The following is a 21,517-nucleotide window of genomic DNA, read 5'->3' on the forward strand; positions in this document are numbered from 1 at the left end:
TTTACATCAATTTTTTAATCATTTGTTTTGCCTGATTACCCTATCATAGTACCTTAAAAGCAAACAAAAGATTAATAAACAAATATAAATATTGTGTGAAAAATCAAATCAATAACTAAAGCATCATAAGTTGGCATCCTTCAGTCTCGGAAGACTATGGTATCGCACTCTGAATAGTGTTCTGGAATAGCTGTCCTCTCCAGCGCGCGAAGCCTGGGTAAGGTAGATATGGAGGATAGACTGTTACCCATGCAGCAAATCCCCCCTCTCCACGTTGCTGAAATGGTCCAATGGAAAGGCAGAAGCCAATACGGTTGGTTCCAGCGGCGTCGCAGGAGTTGCCAGAACGTGACTGTGTTCAGCCATGAACTGCCTCAGGGACTCCGGCTCCGGATTTTGCCTCGAGGTTGACTCCTGAAGCCTTTTTCATAACTGGATGTAGCCACAAGGCAGTGGAGGTTTGGGATCAGAGTTTTCCTTCTCTCAAATGAGCTGCCTTCCCAGGCTAACAAGTCCCATCTACCCGGTGGCTGTTTAGTCGCCTCTTACAACAAGTACAGCCAAACTGAGGGCCTATTCTTATCCCCCAGCCCCCAGGGGAACTGTGAAAAATGTGGTAACTTAAAACATAACAGAATGTTTTTTTAAAAAGAAGACAAAAGGAAGACATTGAAGGTGATGAAGTGATCCTCTCCAGTCAAGAGGCAGAAAGCTATCTTCTGCAGTAAATGGAGCTTCTGGACATTCAGCAAGGGTACAACACACACAGGGACAGCCCTGGCATCTGACACTTTTAGCTGGTGATGCTCTAGGCCAGTGGTTACCAAACGTTTTAGCACCAGGACCCAATTTTTAAAATTACACTCTATCAGAACCCACCTAGCTTTAGGAGACTTTTAAAAAGTTGATCTAGAAAGAAATAATGTTTTTTATTTATGTATTTATAAGTAATATTTTATTTATTTCTTTTCAAAAAACCTGATCCATTTCTTGTAATGAGGGAACCCTAATGAATGGCACCAAAAGTGGCTGCCGCCGCATCCTGCACACCCACAACAGCAGCAGGCAGCACTTCTGTCCCCTTTCCCAGGATAAAGGGAGTAGCCCCACAATGGGGCTGCTCGATTCACTGCTGACCAAAAGGTCGGTGGTGAGGTAAGAGCCTTCGTGTCCTTCCTGCTGAGTCTGACGTGAAGGCTCTGGATTCAGTGGAGCGTCCCACCAGTCCCACCTCCCTCCCTCCCCGCTCCCTCCCCCCAGCACGCTTCCCCTGCTCTCTTTCCACCTCCCCGTCATGCTCCCCCCCGTCCTCCCCAGCCCTCTGCCTGCCTCCCCCTTCCCCAGATCACCTACTCCCTACCTCCCCCTGCTCCTGCTTTCCTCTCTGCCGCTTGGCGGTTTGTGTGACCGCCAATCGTCGGAGGCTGGGTGCCCGCCCAGCAATAGCCCAGCACCAACCAGTGCTGCACTAGCCCGGGCGCTCGCCCAGCATTAGGACTCGCAAACATGCCTTATGGCACATTTGTGACACTGCATGTCAGTGGTAAGCCAGGATTGGGCTCCCAGCCTTCACCTTTTGTATTGGAATTGTGGAAGATCTGGCGAGGAGGTAGATGTGGTGTCAGCAGTGGCCCCTTTAAGGGTAAGGCCTGGGCATCCAGCAGAGTGTGCTGCACAGCTGCAGCCACTTGAAGGCCATAGGGCCCTCAGGCATAAAAGCACCTGATGAAGGGAGAGTTTGGTGTGGGCAGCAGCAGGAGGAAGGACAGACTGGGGTAATGGACTTTGAAAGCTGCTGGAGCAGAAACTACTGGAGACACTAAGACTGGTGTTTGGCTGCTGTGCCCAAGACCTGCTGAGGACCAAGGGGCTGCTGTAGTGGCAGGAGGCTGCTGGCAGGAAGGAGAACCTCTGTAGGTTAAACAGGTGAGCTACCCTGTGAGCTACTGGGTCCCTCTGGGGAGAAGGGTGGGATAAAAATAAAGTTTTATTATTATTATTATTATTACCCTGGTGGTGGGGTCCAGCAGTACTGCAAAGCAGAACCAGGGCCATTCTTGAGGAAAAAGGGGAGCTAATTAGCTAAAAGTGGACATAATTCTCCAGGTGGAGCTTGGACTGGGAATCTGGCTGAACACCTTTCCCCACTACCTGTCATTGATGGACTTAGAAAAAAACACACCAGAAAAAGGACACTCAGGGTTCAATCCTATCCAACTTTCCAGCACTAGTGCAGCAGCAATGCAGCCCCAAGGTATGGGAACAAATGTTCCCATACCTTCAGGAGGCTTCTGTGATCCCACCCTACTGGATGCAGTGCATACCCCATAGACACAGCTGCACTGGCACTGGAAAACTGGATAGGATTGGGCCCTCAAACTTTCATCTCCCTATATTTACACAAATTTGCAAACTGCAGGAGCTTACCTGTTTGCAGGGCAATTAAAAGTTGATCTGATTTTTGAATAGCCTCAGGGCTTGAGGCAATTAATTATCTGAGCTTTCCATCATTGGGCCTGCAGGACCCTGCAGGACCCACCAGAAATCAGGTCCCAATCCACCAAATGGGTCCCAACCCACAGTTTGAGAAATGCTGTTGTAGGCTTTGCTCCATCTGCTCTGGGGTTTAATAAAGGCACAGGAAGACAGAACTGAAAAGGAAGTGTGGAGGAGAGGAAAGTGTTTTTCAGAGCCAAATCCTTTCCTTCCCCCCTCACTCCACTGGTGCAGTCATGCCAAAAAATTGGTGTGCTGTATCCAATGTTGTATGGGCTCATCAGGAGATTCCAGATACAAAAGGAGATTTAAATCCCCTTACACTTCTGTAAGGCTCCAGACCCGCAGTGGGTCTCCTTGAACCTGTACTAGCGATTTTGCTAGTGCATGTCTGAGGAGAGAAGGGAGGCAGCAGAAACAGGGGATATTGGGCTATCAATCAGAAATTGGGCTATCAATCTTTCTCCTCCACTCTGTCTTCTTTTTCCACTCCAAGGAATGGGAGGAGAAGGAGCAGGTGAAATGGGTGGGCAAATGGCTGTAGGTACCTACTGACAATCTGCTGCTTGAGATTATTGTCTCAGAATCCAATTCTATGCAGGTTTACTCAGAAGTAAGTCCCATTATAGTCAATGGCACTTACTCTCAGATAAATGCAGACAGGGTTGCAGCCTCAGTTGGCCTCACTGCTGGGCTGGTGCTGAACAACACATAGCACACTGAGGCAGTATAATCAACTTTTTTATATGAGCTGAAAAAATAGTCATTAAAAAAACAGAGGAACTGCTGCATTTCAGTTTATTGAACCAGATTTTTTTCTTTTTGTCAGCGTTAGAAACGTTCAAAAGGAATTAAAACAGGTTTCCAAACCTGAAATAAAATTGATGTTGGAAATAGTTGGTAGATCCATTTACTGTTACATTATACCCACTGTCCTAGGTCACGCTATTTTAAGCTAACCTGCCTATAACAAACATTTGTTGTTAACATGGGGTACTTTCAGTTCAACAAGCTTTCAGCCACCATTTTTACCCTTTAATCTCTTAAAGTTTAAAATCAACAGGGCTGTGTTTCACAACAGGCACCTCTGCACTGATTTTCAGCTTTATGCACCTAAAATGGATTAAAGATGACACACAACTGTGAAATGTTTGCCAAAGTTTAGTTTGGATCAGCCCTACAAACAACTGAAAACAGGATCATGCAAAGTAAAGTTAATTGCCCCATTGCTTGTTCTGTGGACAGAACAATTCAAAGGTGCTGTTGAGGTAAATATAATGGGCAGCAGGCCTGTGAAGCTTGTGCCAAGTTCAGAGCATGTAGCAGGGCCATTTTAAAATCAGAGGTGTTTTAAAAGCAGTTTGCTGGGTGCTGGGGGCAAAAAAAGGCCAAAGTGGAACTATGTACATCAAAACAACTTTTACATTTTGGGGGGGGGGGGGTGGCAACAGCAGAATGGTACAGTACAAGAACTGCATGCATTTCTAAAGTCAGACAAACATTGTGAAGTTCCTGATATCTCCATAGGACAGGGCCTAGGAAAAGGGGGTACAGGGGGTAATTTGTACCCAGTCCCACGGTCAGAATGGAGGGGGCCCGGAAATTTCCTGGGATCTTCCATTTTCCAATCTCACCCAGACTCATTGTCCATGTGGGATGCTGGGGGCATTACCGTGGGCACGTGGCGGCAACTACTGCCACAAGCTAAACACACCAGGTCCAGGAATGAATACATTCCTTAACAGTGTCACATCTGGGAGGAAACAGACTTGCCACAGTAGCTCTTTGGCTTGTGGATCTGCTTACCATGAAGGAGTGTATAGGAGCTCATGGACACAGCTGTGGGGCTAAAGCTGCTACAAAAGTTCATTTTGGGGCACACAGGACACTTTTCATCTTAGTGTGAACCTCAAAGCAATGATGCTAATTTTCTATATTTCAAAGATTTTAGAAAGGCTTGGGAGTGTGCTTGGTTTTTCATACTTTAGTTAAATGCCAATTCTGCATGGTCAGGTAGACCTGGGCTCCACATCAAGAAGCCTGGTATACCTGGACTCCAAAGACTATTCTGGCTGTCAGCACCTTCCCCCTGCCTTATTTTGGCCCCTGTTCTATCTGCCCCCATTGCCCCCCTCTCCCTTGGGGAAGGGGCCCAAAAGAGAAACTTTGTACCCCCTGATAAAATCCCTCTCAGAGGCCCTGCCATAGGAGGCTAGACAAAAACCCATCTGAAGCCCTGGAGATACTCTGGCAGTAAAACATAATACTGAGCTAAAGGACTAGTGATCTAATACTGCATGAGTTTCAGTTGTTCAGCTACAAGAGCTGTCTGGATCACAGTGATAGAAGTGCTTACAATTCACACTCTGGTTTCCAATTGCTCATACTATGAATTTGTTATCAAATGTTATTAGCTAAATAAAATGACCATCAAATAATAATGCTGAAACCCGAGTTGATAATTTTCAGTGTTCCGTGAAAAAGGCTTTTTGTTTCATTTTAGAATGAGAAATTTATATTTTGTATTCAAAATCTTTATAGCATTTTAAATCCAATATCAGATTAACATCACCTGAAATTTACTCATTTACTGTCCTTTTTATGCTGTGATGAGCAAATTCTCACATACTGCAAATTAGTAAATGCTGCCTGCACTTCTATATTAAAAATGGAATCCAATGTAAAATGTCAAATAAGATTCCAGAGGGTCACAGATAAAACAGCTTGGAACTATAATGGTTAAAGCTACTAATCAAATTATCACTCAAAATAAGTGTGTTAAAAACAATGGAAGACTTTAGTCAATTCTAGCAATGAAGAAGGAGGAGGAGGATCATAGGCAACAAGGAAGCCTGGCTAGACTGTCATCTTATACAGCCTTATGGTCTTTCCCCGCATGAATCCACCAGGTATCGTAGCCAGAGGAGGGCAGCACAAGTAAGTACAGCAGATGCCACAACTCCTAGTATAAGGGGCTCCTCCCATTCATCACTGGGGCCATTTGGGGCAGTGATGGCAATGTGCAGACACTCACCAAATGGCTCCAATGATGACTGGGAGGAGCTGCTTACATGGGGACTTGTGGCTCCTGCTGTACTTGCATCGCTGCCCCCTATGGCTATGCTTCTGAATCTGCCCATCCTGGCTCTGTTGTAGCATCCACTTTCAATGGAGATGCAGTTGGCAGTTACCTGTGACAGAGCTTTCCTCGGTCACAGCACTGGTCTCTGGAACACCCTCCCATTGTCAGTAAGAACTGGCCCTTTTTTATCAGCATTTTAGAGAGGGTAAAAACTTGTTACTTTTTAGTAGGTTTTTGGTTAATACTTTCTCCATTGCTCTGTTGCTGTTTAATATATTGCTTTTTTTTTTACTATGCTTGGTTTTATTGTTCTGTTTGATGTTGATTCGTTTTTGGTTTTAATCTTGTGAACCACCCTGAATATCCTTGTAAGGCTTGGAAAGTGGGATAAAAATCATTTAAATGAATGAATGACAGCTCAATCCTAAGCCTTCCAGAGCCCACGGCTCCAGCAGTGCCAAAATGGTGACCACTTGATCCAATGGGCGCCTGGCTAATGCCAAGAGTCTCTTCGGGTTACAGGAGTGTTTACTCCCTTACCCTGGGTAACACAACCACAGAACCAATGGGTCTCCTCAGATCTGCGCCCGCTTTTGAACAGGCACAGAGACAAGGAGGCTTGAGTTGGGCTGCCTGGGCTGGGAGGGAGGTTTCGATACTGCAGCAGAGCCTGCTGCCATCTCCGCCCCCCTTCCAGACCTGATCCTTCCCTCCGTCTGCCCCATTCCACCCATTCTCTGCCTCCCCCCACCCTGAAAATACTCATCACTGGCCAGTGCTGCAGGAGTGCTGTCCATCACTGCATGGCGCTGAAGCTCAGTGCCGACTGGCGCTGGCCCAGTGCTGGCAGCCCCTCCTCTCCAGGTGCCACGGACATGTTTTATGCCACGTTTATGACACCCAGCACCAGCCCTGATCAGCAAAGCCAGTGCTCTGAGCCTTTAGGATTGAACTTTGAATGAGCATGTGAGTGAATAAAATAAACAGTAAGAACTGCTTGAGGCATAGTATTTCCTTTCAAGTTGATATGTTGAAGATAAGACTGTAAGCCCCGGTTGGAGGGGCTGTAATCTTGGCTTTTGTCGGGCCAAGATTTTCAGCATTTATGTGGAAGCTGCCTCTGCCAAAATTGGAGGCTATTCAGTTTTACAGGATAACCTTATCCTAGGGAAATGTGAACGTAACTAAAATCCATTTAATCTTCAAAAGGTTTGACAAGCACAAGCTGTGCCAAGGATAAGTGTGCATGGGAAAGTTCCTTTTAATTGCCTCTTACAGTTGCTGGAGTGCAATCCACAGTGATTCTGGAAATCATGTGGGCAGATCTGCATGTACAGGTAGTTTTCTCTCTGAAAAGAAGGAAACTAAAGAGTCGCCCCTCATCCTCAACTTCCTCTCAAACACTGTTAGTCAATACAGAGGTGTATGCACTGACTAATCCTTGGGGATAAATGAAATAATTCACATACATTGTAACACAGGAAAATATTGAAAACTGAGAACATTAATGTTTTCTTGTATTAAAGTTTCAATTTTATTGTTGCTATTTAAAAAAAACTGCACTGGTCAGAATGCTCATTCTAAAAACAAATTACTTTATTATGCTTTTGATTTGATCTTAGTAACTACCACTCAGTCACATACATTGTGCAGGAGATGCTCAAAAGTCATTTAAACCTAATGACTGAGAGTATATCTGTTAAAGTTGAAATCAATAAGATTTGAGGGATTCAGCTATGTTAAAATATATGAGAACCCAAAGGACCATCTAGTGCTGCATCTAGTGCCCCCAGTGGCCCACCAACTTCCCCAGGAAAGGTATTTCTCTCCCACCAAGGCTCCCCTGCAACTAGCATTTAGAGGCACACTAGCACTGCACCTGAAGGTAGTACATAGCTATCATGACTGGTGGCCAATGGCAAACCTGTCCTCCATAGATTTCTCCAATTCAATTTTAACCCATTTTTGCCTAGCCCACTGGTGTACACATTTGGTCCTTGTTGCGTATATGCAATGTACGACAGAAATGGCTTAAAGGTGTCCAAGCTGATGGCCACCACCACATCCAGCAACAATAAGAACATAAGAACAGCCCCACTGGAACAGGCCATAGGCCCATCTGGTCCAGCTTCCTGTATCTCACAGCGGCCCACCAAATGCCCCAGGGAGCACACCAGATAACAAGAGACCTCATCCTGGTGCCCTCCCTTGCATTAGCATTCTGACATAGCCCATTTCTAAAATCAGGAGGTTGTACATACACATCATGGCTTGTAACCTGTAATGGATTTCTCCTCCAGAAATTTTCCTCCAATGAACTCCAGAGATTTAATTATGTAGTAAGTGAAGAAGTATTTCCTTTTGCCTATCCTGAATTTTCCACCTTTAAGTTTCATTATTGAGAGAGAAGGAGAGGAATTTCTTTCTGTTCACCTTCTTCACACTATACATGTTAGAAGCTTCATTTTCTTTGGATAGCACCCAGTGCTCAGGGTTTCAGTGAGAGCAGACTCTCTTGTTCACATTGATAGAATATACTCTGCACATACACCCCCTTTGAGTTGTCCCTTCCACAACAGTGAATATAATGCAGAAGAGTCCTGTTTGATCAAACCAATATTAGTCTGGCATGCTGTTTCCCACAGGATAGGCCTCTTTGACATCCAGTTGCCTCTAGGACATCCACAAAGTTAAAAAGGGGAATAGTTATCCTGTGCTGTTTCACCTAGCAAAAGATACCCAGATATATACTGCCTCTGAACATGAAGGTTTTATCAGCCATTATAGCTAGTTGCTGTTAAGAGACCTCCTGTATTTAGTTCTGTTTTAAAGCCAGCTAAACTAAAGGCCATTGCCATATCTTGTAGCTGTGAATTCTATAACCTAATAAGAAAAACTCTGGGTTATATTGCAGCTCTGGCAAACCCATAAGACTAATACATTTAAGCTTGAGAAAATAGTTTTTATGGGACTTAGATGCAAATGGCTTCAGGGCAGCATCATGAATCTGCAGCTTGAATATCATATAAGGGAAAATCCTGAAAGTATCAATGCAAGCTATTAACTGAAGTTTCAAGCATGGACTTTTTAACAAAGCCTAATAGGTTTCCACTAATCTAAGACAAGTTTCTCTACTTCGCTTCAGGTGTATAATTAATTAAGAGTGGGAAACAGATACACTGACAACAAAATCAGATTCTCCAGAGTCCACAATACAACTAAGTACATACTCTGTTATAAATAGCATTAATGCAGCCGCACTCCCCTGTACAAAGCTGCCAAAATCTTTGGTACACAGTGGAGGAACTCTGTTTTAGGAGCTTAAAGTTACGATTGCATGCTCTTGCTTTTCAAGGACATTGTCAACGGTAAACGAAAACCACATTAGACTGCTGCCACACGAATTACAAATAATTGGCAGATGATTAAAGACTAATTTCAGATTTAATTTTATGTATTTATTTTAATTATGATTAAGCACCAATGGCAAAATGTTTGTACAGTGTCATTCAAATAAAATATGAGTAATGATTTAGCAGGTTTTCCTCAATGAATATCTGCCAAAAGTATGTAATTGGATTCATTAATTTTCTTCCTTCCCTATAGATTTATTCAACGTAATGGCCTTTTTTGTAACATGGAGGCTTTCATGTAAATATGTCAGATACTCTATTTAGTCAACAGTCCTACTGCCCAATCCTAACCAACCTCCCCCCGCCCATGTCAATGCAGCCATGTCAACAGAGCACTTGCTGCATCCTGCAGGATGCGGGTTAGTTACAGAAGTCTCCTCTGCCACATTTGTTCCTAAACCTAGAGGCAAGCCTCCACTGCCCCAGTGTGTATCCTCAGATTTGCACCAGCCATTTTGCTGCCACAGAATCGAGAATAGAAAGGGAGAGGGAAAAGAACAGGGAAAGAATCCTCGTGAACACCTCTGCCTCCGGGATTCATCCCACCCCTTGCCGATTTGACCTCCTGCCCGGGACACTCCCCCATTCCACTCCTATCTCACCCCATTCCTCCTACTGCCAACATACTGGTGCTACCTGCGGCAGGCTTCTCCACTGGGTATTCATAATTTTTAATTTAGCATAATTTTGATATTTAGGGTCAAAATTGACCTCAAAAGAGCACCAAACTATTTTAACTTTACAGCCTTACCTTGGTCACTTCATAATTTGTATATTCTTCCACACTAATGAAGCAACTGCTCTGTATTCTTTCACCCTCCATCCTGTTATGCTTTTTTTTAATATGAAGATTCATTTTTTTAAAGTATTAGAGTCATTTAAATCCCAATTTGAAACTAATTAGTAAAATGCAGGGAAAACAAAGCACAGCACACCCACTCTAAATTACACCCACCTCCACCAAAAGTGAAACACATTATCAACGCAGTTAACTGCCGCATACCCAACAGTGCAATCCTATCTATCACTAGCACCAGCACAGTACTGGCATGGAAGGCTTCCATCCGTCCACTTCCTGTCCACCCATCCAAATCTTTGGCCACCAGCAGAGGTGAGTATAGCAAGTAGTGCAGGGGCTGGGAGAGGGTGAAACTGAGGCAGACGGGAAGCATATCTGGGAGGGAGAGGACAGACTGGGGAGATCAGGAAGCCTCCGCCATGTCCTATCCTCCCTCCCAGGCCTGGAAGCCTTACATGGGCTTCTTGAACACGCACCAGTGAATTAGTCAGCACAGATCTCTGAGTAGCCCCATTTAAGTAAGCTGAGGCTCATCACACAGTAAGGGGGAAAATATCTCTTACCTCAAGGAGACCTCCAGCCTGCTCGTAACCTGTGCTGCTTGGCCCAGCTGCCTCAGTACAGGTTAGAATTGGGCTGTATGTGTTTGTTTCTAAATTCACCTCTCCAGGATGTTTTGGAATGCTTTGGAATGGAAGGTAATCAATGATACAGGAAGGTATCAGGGACCTATGAGACCTCAGAGGAATTACCCATAGGGTTCATTTCAGACCCAATGTGATCCCTGTTTAGTTTTACTCCTATTACTACAAACAATAATCCTTAATTCACTTTCATATTTTTTTTACTTGAATTTACATCAAAGACTTTCCTTTTTTTCCTTTTAAACTAACTTAATCAGGATCCATCGGAGCCGAACCAGATTAATATGAATGTCAGTTCCTAATGTAGAATTACAATGAGCATCAGATTGTGATCATTAGTACAGTATTTTATATACATAAAAAAACCTCAAAATGGCATACTTACTCTCTGTCGATGACAAGACACATTACAGCTTCTGCGGCAATAACATTGGCTGTCCTGACATCTTCCCTAAAAGAATAGTAACAGACATTTTACACATAACAATCTGCCACTAGTCGCAACAGTATCATAAAAAAGCAGCATATTAATGAACCTTGCAATTGAGATTTAAGTTACTGATTACATTTTAAAGTGCTCACAGAAATAACAAAGTGCCTTAAAAAAAATAAACCTTAGAATCTTTAGAAAAACACAATAAAAAGTAATTTTCCTGGCAGTTTAAAATGTACCTTTTTATCTATTTATTTCTCCTAGTTACTGGTATCCATGATTTTGCAATTCATTTTCATAAAAAAATGGGTAACATGCAGAGCAATACAGTGCATTAATGCTCAGAAGTAAATCCTGTTGTTCATTGTCACTTCTAAATATGTGTGCATAGGATCACAGCCTTAGGGTCCAATCCTATCCAACTTTCCAGTGCCAGTGCAGCTGTGCCAATGGGGCATGCACTGCATCTTGTGGTGGGGCAGCAGTCACAGAGGCCTTCTTAGGACTTGCGAACATTTGTTCCCTTACCTTGGGGCTGCATTGCAGCTGCAGTGGTGCTAGAAAGTTGGATTGGATTGGGCCCTGAGTCAGCACCATGGGGCATCAAAAATGCACAAATATTTAGCTGAGTGCTAGTAAACACCTGCATGTCATTTTTTATGACTGTAACAAATGCCACACAAGATGTGCATAAAGTTACATCCCAAACTACGTTGTATGGTCTCAGATCTGCATCTTCAAAGCAGCCCCGGTGGATCTCACATCTGACACTGCAGCCCAGTTGCAGGGGAAAATGACTTCTGCAGAGGGACTGGAAGGATAAGACTAACCTCTACAAAGAAGGTCAATGAGCATAACGAGTGCTCATTTAAAAACCTGCAACCTTCACATATAGCCTGCGCCTTGCTTTACAGTACACTATCATTCTTCTGAAAGTATTATCCTCTTGTTAAGTACACACCTTGCTTTTCAGAAATAAATTTGCTATACTGTACATTTACTTCATTGTTATATTAACTTAACCGGAATGCAGCTGGAAGGTTTTTTGTAGTATTAGGTTGGAAACCACTTATCCCTTTCCATAGAAAGATATTGCTCAGCCAAAAAGGACTTCTGTTTATACACTTGATTCTTGGCATTATAAATCATTCAGAATGAATATCAGTCAAGTTGGCCATGCAACATAGTTTTCTAAATATGAATGAATACTAATAGCCTTCTCCTACCAGTGAACCTGCAACAACACTGAAATTCTGATATATTGCAGTCAAAGTACTGCTCATTCCATGTCATGTTTATTTACTGCACTGTACATGCACCTTCTACATTGCCTTTACTGATGCCAATTCTACATGCTGCCTAGAGAAAATTGATGTCTGCTGTGCCAATGCAGTAGAGCAAGACACAGAATTGACATTTGCCTTTGAAAGTATGTTACAATACACAGTGGTGTGTTTTAGCATTTTACTGATTTCTGCAAAGTCACATGCACAATAGGAAAAAACTCATAACAGAATGTAATTGACAGCACAATGCTATGCATATCTACTCAGAACCAAATCCCATTGTGTTCAATGGGACTTACTCCAAGGCATGTGAGTATAGGATTGCAGCCTTATTTGTTTAACATTTCTATATATTTTCACATAGTAGGGTGCAATAGTATTACTGTACCATCATATACTTCTAGGTTAATGCTGGCATATGTAAATTGACAGGTTAAGATGTGAGATGTTATATCAATTCCAAACATGCAGCAAGTTATAAACAATCCTTTTTTATTAGTTCCATTATAATGCCATTATAATAGAGTTAAATGGAGTAAAATTTATAATAGAGTAAAATGTCATTATAATGCAGCACTCTAGACTATCACAGTGCCAATACTCCAGCATAAAATCATTATTAAAATATAATTTGGTGAGCACTAACTCTGAGATTTTTTCAGCTTCAAGACTGTATTCTTCATCGCTACTTCCAGAGAGATAGGAATCTGCCTCATAGTCACTTTCACTATCTGAATAGCCCATAATTAGCATCTACCATTTTCTTTTCCAGGGAAGCGGCTGTTTCCTTCTGCCCAGCAAGCTTATCTTGTACTCTGGACTACCTCTGGAATTTTACAGACCTTCCAGCTTAAAAATTTTTCCTTAGGCTTGGCAAAGGTCACAGCTGCTCTGGGAACACCTCCTGTGTTTCACTGGAAAATGTAAGCAGAGTGTCTTGCTAAGCTACAAAGAAGCACAAAGTTCATCAACTTAAGGGAACCTGCTTTCATCACCAGAACTCTCTTAAGAGCTCCGGTGAACTGAGCCCTTCTGCCGTCAACAGTAGCAAATGGTTTTTGCCAGTACATACTTAAAATATGACACCTGTTAACCTACACAAGGGACCGAGCTGATCTGCATGCTGAACCCTTTTTAATATTGTCCTGCCCGGCTCAGCAGTTTGCTACAGTTCCTTTTAGAGGCATTCTCTTCTCTGATAACAAAATGAGGATGCTTAACACAATCCACAGAGCATTTCAAATGGAAAAACTACAAGCAATCAGTGATTCCTAGCACATGGTACATTAATACACATGTACCATGACTGAGTTTAATTTACTTGTCGAGGGATAAAAGTAACATTTGCATCATTCACTAGCAACTTATTACAATAGTAACAATGTTGAATTAATCAAGAACAAAGAAGATTAAAACTGGAAAAAAAAAATCAAGGTTTACATTATTGAAGGTTCAACTGAATTTATATGTCAAATGTAAAATACCTTGTGTTGTTAAATATGAACATGACTATTTCATTGGGTTCCTGACAAATGACAAGTCCTGTGATTTTCAACATAGGGCACGATCCTAACCAGGTATACTCAGGAGTAAGTCCTATTTTGTTCAATGGAGCTTACTCTCAGGAAAGTGTGGCTAGGATTGCAGCCATAGACATTATTGTCACCAATGAGCTTTATAATTGTGATTTCAATAGAATTCAACACACCTAAATCTAGGCTGAATGACTGCAGTCAAAATGTCTAAGAATTCTTCCCTATCTTGTCTATGGACTTGTTTAGACTTACTGATAACAACTTGTTCTAGACCACTTTGGGACCCAGTCCTATCCAACTTTCTAGCACTGATGCAGACATGTCAATGTGGTAAGTGCTGCATCCTACGGGGGTGAACCATTGTTCCCTTACCTCAGGTCAGAATTGCGACTGCATAAACACTGTAAAAGTGGATCGGATTGGGCTCTCACAGCCCAATCCTAACCCATGGTGGCATGGGAAGGCTGGCTACCCTGCCCTGCATTCAACACAGGGTTGGGATAGAAGGTGGCTCAGCCTGGGACAAGGGAAATCACTTCACTTTACCCCCAGGTAAAGCTGCAGCAGCCCCAATGGAGCAACTCGGATCAAGCAGCTGGAGCTGCCTGCAGCCTGGGTTAGGATCCATTTACAGCACTTTTGCGACACTCATCGGCTGGCGCAAGAGACTTTTATCCAAAACCAATACCAACTATTCAGCTAATGCTTCAAGGAAAACAGCAACTGCAAATTAGAAAGTGCATTTCTCCTGCCACAGTCCATAGAAATGCTGTATCTCAAGGGCAGGTCATTCTTTGGAAGGGATAGAAGTGATTCCTGGTTGTGTGCATGCTTATTTCGCTGAATATCTGTTCTAGAAAATGGGGGAAAAGTGTATAAGCAATTCTAAAGGGAATGAAGAGCAATTTACTGCATGGCGAAGAGAAGGTCATGAGGCACAATTAATATAATGACTGTGTTGCGAGCTGCGTTGTGCTCAGGCCGCTCCGAGACGGCTCCGCTCTGCTGCTGGAGCTCCGCCAACGGCTTGGCACGCAGGAAGCTGCACGGCAGTTATCGTTCCTGTGCCTCAAGGTCGGACTGCCCTCACCCCCGGCGACAAAGAAGACTCAAAGGCAGAAGGTCTTCACCACACTCCTCCTTTACTATGTACAGATATTTACAGTCCAGATAATACAAACGGTACACGATTCACTGATCCAACTAACGTAGCTTCCGGCTCACAATGCTCTGCTTCTCCCACACCTTTCACTTGCCCCTGCTGGAACTTATACTTCTTACATCCAATCAGAGCATTGGAAATACTGCACAGTCATGTTGACTGTGCAGGTGCTGCCACACACATACACACACTCACATGTAGTCACCTGATGCATGTCACCCGATATTGCATCAGCATGAGGCTCCCAGGATGCTGTGCTGTCCTGGTCTGGCCAAGGCTTCAGGCCTGCCACTATGCAGCCAGTAAATTACCTGTCAGCCTGGGGATCATCCCGTGACAGACTGTAGAATTCTGACAGGAAAAACTGTACCTCCTTTCACCACACTGGTATGAAAGCTATTCCCAGAATTGGCAGTCACAGTAAGAAGACGTCTGTAAGTATCATTCAGAGGTTGCAAACGTCATAAACCCAAGATCTTATTGCTCAGTACCATATGGGAGGGTGGAAGGAAGTAGTGAAGGAAAGGGATTTAATATTCATGTTGCTAGAGTATATAATTTATGGCACCATATGCCATGTTTCCTAAACATTTGTCTTAATTGTCTCTGAAACTCGGCTAAGTGCAGCTCTTCAAGTGCACCTCTGATTAAGACAGTGAAGCGACAGTGTTCTGCCATACACAATTTGTGCCAAGCAGGTGGTTTTGCTGAATTGACAGTATTAATCATTTCATGCACCAAAGCAGATTCATAGAGGAGGCAGTCGAAAATTAGAGCTGTCATGAGCTTTGGGTGAGGATGCTCAAAATATTGAACACTGTTGCCTGAAAGCTTGCAAGTGGATCCTTCCTCTCTGCCCAAGTTGCCTACAGCTTACCTTGGGGCAAGAGAAAACACAGCAGCAGAGGCAGGCAAAACTGGCATCAGCAGTCAAAACCTCCTGCTGTAGAACATATTTTTGCCATCAGGGCTGAGACTAGCACTACAAGGCCCAGCAGAGAAATGACTCATTTCATGGTTTTTTTCTAAGCAAGAGGAAGGTTTATTAGGGTCTTTCTCTAATTTAGAAAGATGCACAAAGTATTGCTTACCCGCTGAAGTCATTGGGACTTGTAGTCCTGGGCCTCAACGGAAACCAGCCTCAGGCTTCCATCAAACAAAACCCATCCACCAAGGACTTCAGAACAAGGAAAAGCTCCTCTACCATTCCTTTCAGAGACTCAGGACAATGCTTAAAAGAAGATACTCAGTGGCAGTTAAAAAATATCAAGTTTCAGTTAAAAATCTCAAAGGAATAAACAGCGGTGTTGCTAACAGGTGTGGGCCATACCGGGTGGCATACATGGAGGTGACACCACTACTGGCCAAAAAATGTTAAAGCTTAGTACTTTCAAATAATACTGTCATTATATATCATTTGATGCTTAAGTTCATGCAGAATGCAATGAAACAAACTGCATTGAAACATCTCTACTTTATCCAAAGTTATAGCCAAAAAACCAGTGGGGCAGGGGAATGGTGCATGACCACACACACTGCATGGGGCGTTGCCTTGCCCACTGCATGGAAGGAGGTCCGTTATGGGGTGACGCACTGGCTTCCCACACAGGTCACGCAAGCCCTAGTGACGCCACTGGGGATAAATGCTTTTTATTATGCAAGATTAATTATTATCAGCCTAATGGAAGATGATTGATGTGCAACCCATAAGGGAATCTTAGAACTTAATGGTTTAATGGAGCTGAACTTAAGGAATCCATTTACCCCTAATATTGCCCAGGGGCTGCTCATTGGACAAAATTGTTATAATGAACAATGTCCATACATATTTAATTTTTTAAAAAGAAACCTTTATTTGTGGCATCACAAAATGTTATTTATTTATTTGTTTGTTTATTTATTTATTGCCACTGTCACTCTTGTAGATTCAAAATTATAAGGTACAGGTTGAGAATCCCTTATCCAGTATGGGATAGGTATGGGAAGGTATCTGGATTTATCTGAATTTTTGAATAATAGCATAAATAAAATGCAAAATGCTTCCCCTTGCTCTTTTCTCTGTTATCCATATGGGTGTTTGCTAGACTGACATTTTTAGCAGTGTCTGTACAGGTGCACACCACAGAGCAGAGAACAGAACTTACAGCCTGGACCTACACTGTACATGGGAAAGAGCACAAGAACTTATAGTGTTCCTTTGAGTCTGAAAAGGTTCATCATCACCGTCATCATCATCACTGATTGTTATTATGAACTTTTTCAGCTCAAAAAAACACTGGAAGGTCTTGTGCTGGCCAAATACAATGTACTTGACTTCTGTATGCTATCTACATCGCAGTGCAAGAGTTGGGAATGCAGCTGTGAAGGAAACAAAATGGGTTTGTACACTAAACTCACAGCTGAAAGGAACAGCAATGCCTAATTTCGAATCTACAAGAGTGCCTGTGGCAAAAACCTGCTTTTATGTTCCCAGAAATTAGCTTTATAAAAATAGAAGTTTAAAATTCAATTTTATAGACACTCTTGTTATAAATATTTTATGGAAACAGCTCCACTCAGTCATCTTAAAAATCCCATCTAAGCAAGTGAGCTGACTTGGAAAGAAATGAACTAGTTTCCAGCTCCAGTGGGGGGTGACATTCACTCGACCTACAGGAAATTATGTTGCTGGGCGTATGATATGAGTGTTAAGAGAGCAATTAGGGCTGTCACCTGGCATATTCCCAGAAGGAAGAGATGGATTTTCATTCCTGTGTTTTACACGGACAATACATAGACTAAAACCATGCTTTAAAAGGAATCTTAAAATCAAACAGCAGGTTCACTATTTTCTACTTTTCTTTTACCTGGGCAGAGCTTTTACTTCCCAGCATTTAGCACTAGTTCTGATCTCTACCAAATTATCAACCATTTTGCCTCCATTAGTCAACTTCTTCCAATGGGAACCTTTTAAAAAAACTGACAACCTAATTCTTCTGGCTATCTACAGCATGTGTTGGCTTGCATTTAATAAACCATGGCTAAACTAAAAGTTAAGTTCTGAGTGTGGAAAGGAGGGGCCTTCAAGGCACTAACTACGGTTGTGAAGGAATGTAGCAATGCTAGGTATTAAGTAAGCTCCTTCGTGCCAATGGGGCATGCACTGCATCCTGTGATGGGGAGGTAGTCACAGAGGCCTCCTTAAGGTATGGGAACACGTGTTCCCTTACCTTGGGGTTGCATTGTGGCTGCACTGGTGCTGGAAAATTGGGCAGGATTGGGCTCCTAGGCAACATCTATTGATGACTCAACAGTGTGATGCATAATAAAGCAAAGAGGAAGATTACTCCCAGAGCAAGCCAGAATGAGTTATGGGCGCTGGCATCGCTAGGGTGGTGCAGGGGTTGCGGGCCGCACCAGGTGACGCACCAGGGGGGTGACACGCCCAGGGGGGAGGACGCGCTAATATCATGACATTAGGAGCTACCCCATCAAGCCATACACCATTGGATGCGGAATGTTAAGCAGAGTGCAATGCAAAAAATTGAAATAGCTCCTTTCCTTCAAATATTATGGCCAAAAACCGGAAAGAAAAAATGAATGGATTTCTATGGAAAGTGAGCCGTATCGCACGTTTACTTGCAAGTAGGAGCACTTGCCATAGTCCATCAGAAAGGGCAGGCTGAGAGGAAACCAACGACACCAGAATGGTCCCGATCCAATGAAGGCAGCCCCCAATAACACAAAAGGGAGAAGGAGGTCCCTGCCTCCCTCACAGCTGCAGTCTATTGAGCCCTACAGAAAGCAAAACAGCCTCATGGTCGCGTTTCCTCGTGAGTAGGCATACATGCCTTGGCTGCTGGTCAGGCCAGCCAAAGAGGAATGTGAGGACACCAGAATGGTCCCAATCCGATGGAATTGGAGCACAACAAATGCTCCAGAAGGCATCCCCCCCCCACTAAAAAGGACAAAAAAGAGCTTTGAACAGGTAAGAGGAAAGTTTTCTATTTTGCACTTGTAAAGCCAGGAGGGTTTTTATCTTGATGTGCCTGAAATAGAAGAACTTTAAACTGGGCACTGGGGAGGGCTGGAAATCTCACTGATTCTTTTTTTTTGGGGGGGGGGGTTATTGCAGGCAGGCTACAGAGTAAGCTCCATTGACCACTATGGAACTTCTGGGTAGACACACATAGGATTGGACTCAAAGGCTGCAATTCTACCCACACTTTCCTGAGAGTAAGCCCCATTGACCACAATAGAACTTACTTCAGAGTGGATTCACTTGGTGGAACAGGACTGGCTCCCCCTTATTTAATTATTTCTTTTCTTTTAATTATTTATAATTATTTATTTTAATTTGCTTGATGATGTCACTTCTGGCCATGACATCACTTCCAATGGGTCCTGGACACACTGTCATTCTAAAATGTGGGTCCTAGTGCTAAAAGTTTGAGAACTGTTGCAATAAGGTGTTAGTAAGTAAATTGACATGGCGTATGGGTGTGTTTTCACCCATACAGGTTTTCAAAATCACTAAAATCGGAGTTTGGAGGACTAACACCATCATGTTATATATCAATCAATGTGTAATTTCATGCAGAATGCAATGAAACAAAACACATTGAAATATCTGTGTTCTAACAAAAGGTACAGCCAAAAAACCAGCAGGGGCGGGGCGATGGTATATCACCACGTCCACCACCTGCGGCGTTGCCCCACCCACTGCATGGGGTGACGCACAGGCCTCCCGCACCGGGTGACGCAAATCCTAGTGATGCCACTGGTTCTGGGAGCAAGCGAAGTAACAGAGGGAGAGACAATACAGGGCAACGGTAAGGTAAGTTAGATTTCTCAGAATAGAGAAATCTGCAAAATGCAGATCTAATATAGCAGGAAACTATACTATTTTAGGCTAGCCAATTATGGCTCATGCCAGATACTTTACAGCTAGCATAACTGCATGAATCGTGGGTTGTAACAGTAATACTTAGCTTGAGTATAGCACTTTCTAAATTGTAAGTGCTGCACATGTAATCTTGTAATTTTTACAACAGCCAATGTATGGGAGGCCAATATTATTGTTCCCATATATTTTTCTCAGCCAAGAGGCTGAGAGGCAGCGGCTTGCCTAAGACATCTAATGATGGCAGGGGAGAAACTCAAACTGGGGAAATCCTGATTCACATGTCAGTCTATAAGACGATGCACATGACTATTTTAGGATATCTTAGGGTCATGGAGTATGATCCTCAGCCCATTTACCCAGACAGAAGTTCTCTCAAATTCAATTAGTCTTATTCCTAGAGACTTTTGCTCTCTTCTAAGCAGTGTTCCAGTCTAACTTTTGTTTGAGCTCCTGACATGCAAAAGATAAACTACTGAGAACTCAGGCAAGTATTGTCTCTGGCATACATTCAGAATTTAAGTGCATGCCCTATTAAAGAAGCATTTGCCTAAAGACACAGATTGCATTTTCACATTGCTGGTAATCTGTGTGAAATTCGTTCTCTCTTAAGTGTGTAATTCACGGATTTTGGCAGAAGATGTACAAACAGCAGAGAAGAGTCCTTTTCACACTGAAGAAAACAGAAAGTCTGGCAGTGCAGTTTGATATCAGCATAGATCAAGATGTACTGGAGTCGAGCTGAAACTCTCAAGAGACTTGTAAGGCAGGATCTTCTGCCGGGCCAAAATAAGAGGTTAGCCGCTTACATTGCTGCACACTGTGGCACTTTGTTTCCTTTTTCTCGAAAATTGAAAGCTGAGCTGCTGGTTGGCTGCTGAATGACATGAAAATGACTTTCCTGCTGAGCTTACCTCTCTGAGTGAGCTTACATGACATACAGCCATGTTAGCTGAAAGAGAGCAAGAGAATTGGCTCAGTATTTCTTGGGGGAAAAAAAAATGTCTGTTGGAACTGGGCTGGAAAAAGGAGCCAGTCTCACAATGGAGATGGTAGGAAGGGTTTGGAATTGAAAGAATCACTAATTGCAGTGCATATTGTGTGAGATGGTTCTTCTGAGGTGGTCCCAAAAAAGGGTTTTGGCGAAAAACTGGAGAGCAGAAACCAATAAAATGCAATATGAGATACTGTTTAAATATTTGAGTAGTGTGTCCATTTGAACACTTGTTTAGTTTTTTTTTAAAAAAAGAGAATCTATATTATTGAAGACTGAACAAGATCAACTGTCTCACTTCCACCCTTTCTCAAGATGCACAAAAGACCTCTGTGCAGAAGAGGAAACCCTAATTAACTTGAAATGATCCAGTGGTATTGCAATGCAAGAAAAAAACACACAGCATAAAACTATTAATAATAGTGGGGTTATGATTTGGCACCTGCTGAACATGTAATAGCGTGATAATAGAACAAATGCAAAGTTGCTTTGAGAGGTGCCAGATCTCTAGCTTGCCTCTGCTTTAGTGTGCTGCAACTTTCCAGCGCAAGGAAAAATTAAGCTGTAAAAATAAATGATTTGTACAAACCAAATAGCAAACTTAGCAGTTTTTCTAATTGCAGTGGATTGTGCACACCACAGGCACATAAAATGGTAGTCACTATTCATTTCCACTTTGAAGTATAAGTCAATCCTATCCTGAATGTGATCATTTCATCTTCGGAGAACCTCTTGTCCTAATTAGTCATGCAAGTTTATTCCAAATGTCTCCTCCTGCATACCAAATCGTT

General features: G+C 42.9%; 1 protein-coding gene across 2 annotated transcripts in view; it reads right to left on the reverse strand.

Moving 5' to 3' along the window:
* The window catches only part of PRKG1 (protein kinase cGMP-dependent 1), an 837,851-nt gene that overhangs the window by 113,607 nt on the left and 702,727 nt on the right, over nt 1–21,517 (reverse strand). For both annotated transcript variants that reach the window (XM_066620308.1, XM_066620307.1), the window contains exon 8: nt 10,820–10,885. In XM_066620308.1, coding sequence (XP_066476405.1) covers nt 10,820–10,885 — 66 coding nt within the window. The remainder of the gene's footprint in view (nt 1–10,819; nt 10,886–21,517) is intronic.

This window comes from Tiliqua scincoides, chromosome 3 (genome assembly GCF_035046505.1).
Source record: "Tiliqua scincoides isolate rTilSci1 chromosome 3, rTilSci1.hap2, whole genome shotgun sequence".
Taxonomy (NCBI): domain Eukaryota; kingdom Metazoa; phylum Chordata; class Lepidosauria; order Squamata; family Scincidae; genus Tiliqua; species Tiliqua scincoides.